General features: G+C 49.8%; 1 protein-coding gene across 1 annotated transcript; it reads right to left on the bottom strand.

Annotated features, from left to right (window-relative positions):
• Nucleotides 1–416: 416 nt before the first annotated feature.
• Nucleotides 417–1,098, bottom strand: LOC103653422 (ethylene-responsive transcription factor RAP2-13-like). The gene has a single exon (XM_008680331.4). The coding sequence runs from the start codon at nt 977–979 to the stop codon at nt 491–493; it is 489 nt and encodes a 162-aa protein (XP_008678553.1). The 5' UTR covers nt 980–1,098; the 3' UTR covers nt 417–490.
• Between the last annotated feature and the right edge of the window lie 2,307 nt (nt 1,099–3,405).

Below are 3,405 nucleotides of genomic sequence, written 5' to 3'. Positions count from 1 at the left end.
GTATACCGTACAACATCCTACTACCATCTGCATATCCCACATTGAATTCAATACCCAAAACTGAAGATGGAACATTTGACGTCCAATGCTCCAGTTCATTCAGTCATACCATTGTACTCGTCAACCATACCTCCTAGGACGTCCATCATATGAACAGCCACCCTTCAACCACCGGCATTTCTGCCGGTACAAAGAGATAAGAGACGCTGGCAAGCTAGAACAAAGACATGTAGGTATGTAAACACCATATCAACAAGAACGACATGTACACGTCAAAGAGAAGACAAGGAACGAAATCCACACAGGCAATTCCACAGCACGAATAAACATTACTACTAGTTGAATACACCCTACAGAACTAAAAAAATCCATTTTTTACAGACAGACCGGTACACCAATGCTGTGCACTCGCTCGACATTTTACATCCGGAGCGGGGACGCCGGCGAGGTCCCGGGGACCGACTGACCAAGACCTACTTAATCACTAGTACTAGGTGCCGGCGGCCTGCAGATTGCCTAAACCCTCATCTGCGACGGCCGGGCATGGCGGCCAATCGACGAAGTTCTCGGCCTCGTCCCACGGCACCTCGCCGAAGTCAAGCTGCCCCAATTCTGCCACCACCGGCGTCGGGGAGGGCGAGGACATGGACATCTCGTCGTCTGACCCGGAGCCTTCGTCGGAGGAGGAGCTGCTGCTCGGAGACGCCACCGCTTCCAGGATGGGTGCGTTGATTGGCACGGCCTTGCTCTTGGCCCTGGCGGCATTCTTGGACGACGACGCGGCGGCGGTGGCGATGGTGGCACTGATGGCCTCGAGCTTGGCGTTGACGACGGGGTCGAGCGTCGCCCTGGACGCCGCGTCGTCAGGGAAGTTGAGCCGCGCCGCGTCCCCGCGGCGACGGTACGCCGCCTGGTCGTAGGCCACGTGTACGCTCAAATGACATGTCGTCAGGACTGTGCCTAACTGACAAGGCGTCATAAGAGAAGAGGAAGACAAGAGGTTGCTGGTTGCATAGCAGTAGGCGTGTGTGGTTGTGTGGGCCGTTATCGGGTGGTCGGTATTATCATAATCATAGCTATGGAGATTGGTGTAGATCGGCCAAGCATGGTTTAAATACTGTAGTCTCTAAGACTTGAGCAGAAAGAAAATAATAGAGAGAAAAACACCGCACAAACTTACTGGAGTGTTGCGCGCGTTCATCCTGTGTTGTCTCACGTCGCGGCGACTCGCCGTCGGCCAAGGGGTGTCATAGTGGTATCAGATTCGGTCGATCTCGGCGTGGAGGGTCCCCGGCGGTCATCACAGCGCCGGTTGCGAAGCCATCGGTGCAGTCTCGCTTTATTCTGGAAGCGATGGCAGACAAGGCGAAGGAGGACGGCGATCGGTGGGAGCGTTTGATGACCAAGTTGGATCGACTTACCGACAAGGTGGTGGACATGGATGAAGTCCAACAGCAGTTGCTGGCTCAGGCGGAGCTCGCAGCTACCATCGCCAAGAAGGCCGCGGAGGAGGAGCGTCTACGCCTCACGCAGCGGATGGAGCAGACGGGGCGTGAAGTGGCGGAAATTCGTCTCGAGCTGATGGCAAGGGACATGGAATCGCTGGATGCTGGTGGGAATGACCAGAATCGCGACGATCGGGACCGGCGCGATGCTGGTGGCAACAATCGAAGGTATCGTGATGTTTTTCCTGGTTTTCAGCGTGATGGGTTTGCTGAGTGGGTTGAGAACAGGGACGTCCAGAACATGCCGATTCCGAAGATGATATTTCCCAGATTTGAAGGCTTTGAACCTAAAATCTGGTTACGTAAGTGTGTTGATTACTTCACTCTCTTCCATGTCCCTGAAGCTGTGTGGGTTACTAGTGCATCCTTGAAAATGGAAGGCAATGCTTCCCACTGGTTTGAGGTGTATAAGCTTCAGCATGGGCTCGGGGAATGGCCAGAATTTGCTCAAGCTGTGTTGCAGAAGTTTGGGGTGGATGAGTATCCGCAGGCCATGCGAGTTTTGATGGATTTGTATCAGCGAGGAACTGTGGAGGAGTATTTGAAGGAGTTTGATGAGATCTGTTATTCTACTTCGGTTCATAATCATACATTGGATGAAACACTGTTTGTAGCACATTTCATTAATGGACTGAAACCTGAACTTCAGGGAGTAGTTCAATCTCATTTTCCTACTACTGTTGATCGGGCTGCTTTGTTAGCTCAGATGCATCAATCTGTACTAGAGAAGCAGAAGCACAAATTGCTGAGGTTTTCAGGACAATCTCGAGTGTATGGTTCATCAGTGAGCAAATCTGAAGTTAAACCACTGTCTACTGGAGTTGATTTGTCCAAGGAAAGGGTGGTTAAGGAATATAGAAGACAACAAGGGTTGTGTTTCACTTGTGGGGATAAATTTGAACCCGGTCATCAAAACAAATGTCCCAAACGATTGCAAATGCAGCTTAATGCTTTGACTGCAGAGGAGTTGGGTATGACCTTAACTGATGAGGTGCTCTCTTAGTTGGAGAAGGATGAGCAGATGGTAGAAGAGGGTCCTAATCTTTCTCTGAATGCCATCCGAGGTACAACTAAAGAAGGGTGTATGAGGGTCCGAGCTCTTGTGGGTACTCAGACTATGCTAGTCTTGGTTGATTCTGGTAGCTCCAACAGTTTTATTAACAAACATTTTGTGGAGAGACTGGGTCTGCCTACTCGTCCATGTACTATGGCTCGAGTTCAGGTAGCGAACGGTGGTTTCCTTAGTAGTGCAGCTCAAGTACACCAGTTGGCTTGCTGGGCAAATGGTCACACTTTTTATACTGATCTCAGGGTACTGGAACTTGGAGCTTATGATGCCATACTCGATTTTGATTGGCTGGAATCACATAGTCCCATGAACTGTGATTGGGGTAACAGAGTGCTCAGTTTTCAGGATCGGGGCAAAACAGTTCAGTTATTGGGAGATCTTACTGAAGTCAGGGAGGTAACTGAGATATCGGTGCTGCAGCTTAAAAAGAGTATCAAAGGGAATGATATATGGGTTTTTGCTTTGCTTGAGCCTACTGCAAACAAGGGTGTGCATCCTGATCCTACGGAGATACAAGCCTTGGTAGATGAGTTCCAGGATGTGTTTGTTGTTCCGACTTCTTTGCCTCCTTCTCGAGCATTTGATCATCATATTCCTCTTTTCCCTGGTTCTATACCAGTAAATGCTCGACCCTATCGCTATTCTCCTCATCACAAAACAGAAATAGAGAGCCAAGTGACAGCATTGCTTGTTGCAGGACTAATTGTTCCTAGCGTCAGTCTGTTTGCTTGTCCAAAAGAAAGACGGATCATGGCGGTTCTGCATTGATTACCGCAAGCTGAATGATATGACGATCAAGAATCGTTTTCCTATGCCACTTGTGGAAGAGAT

This window comes from Zea mays, chromosome 4 (assembly GCF_902167145.1).
Source record: "Zea mays cultivar B73 chromosome 4, Zm-B73-REFERENCE-NAM-5.0, whole genome shotgun sequence".
Taxonomy (NCBI): Eukaryota; Viridiplantae; Streptophyta; class Magnoliopsida; order Poales; family Poaceae; genus Zea; species Zea mays.
This window is presented reverse-complemented; position numbering and strand designations above follow the sequence as displayed.

What these genes read in the sequence shown, in the direction of transcription:
- LOC103653422 (XM_008680331.4), bottom strand. Translation starts at nt 979, where the DNA reads ATGACGCCTTGTCAGTTAGGCACAGTCCTGACGACATGTCATTTGAGC.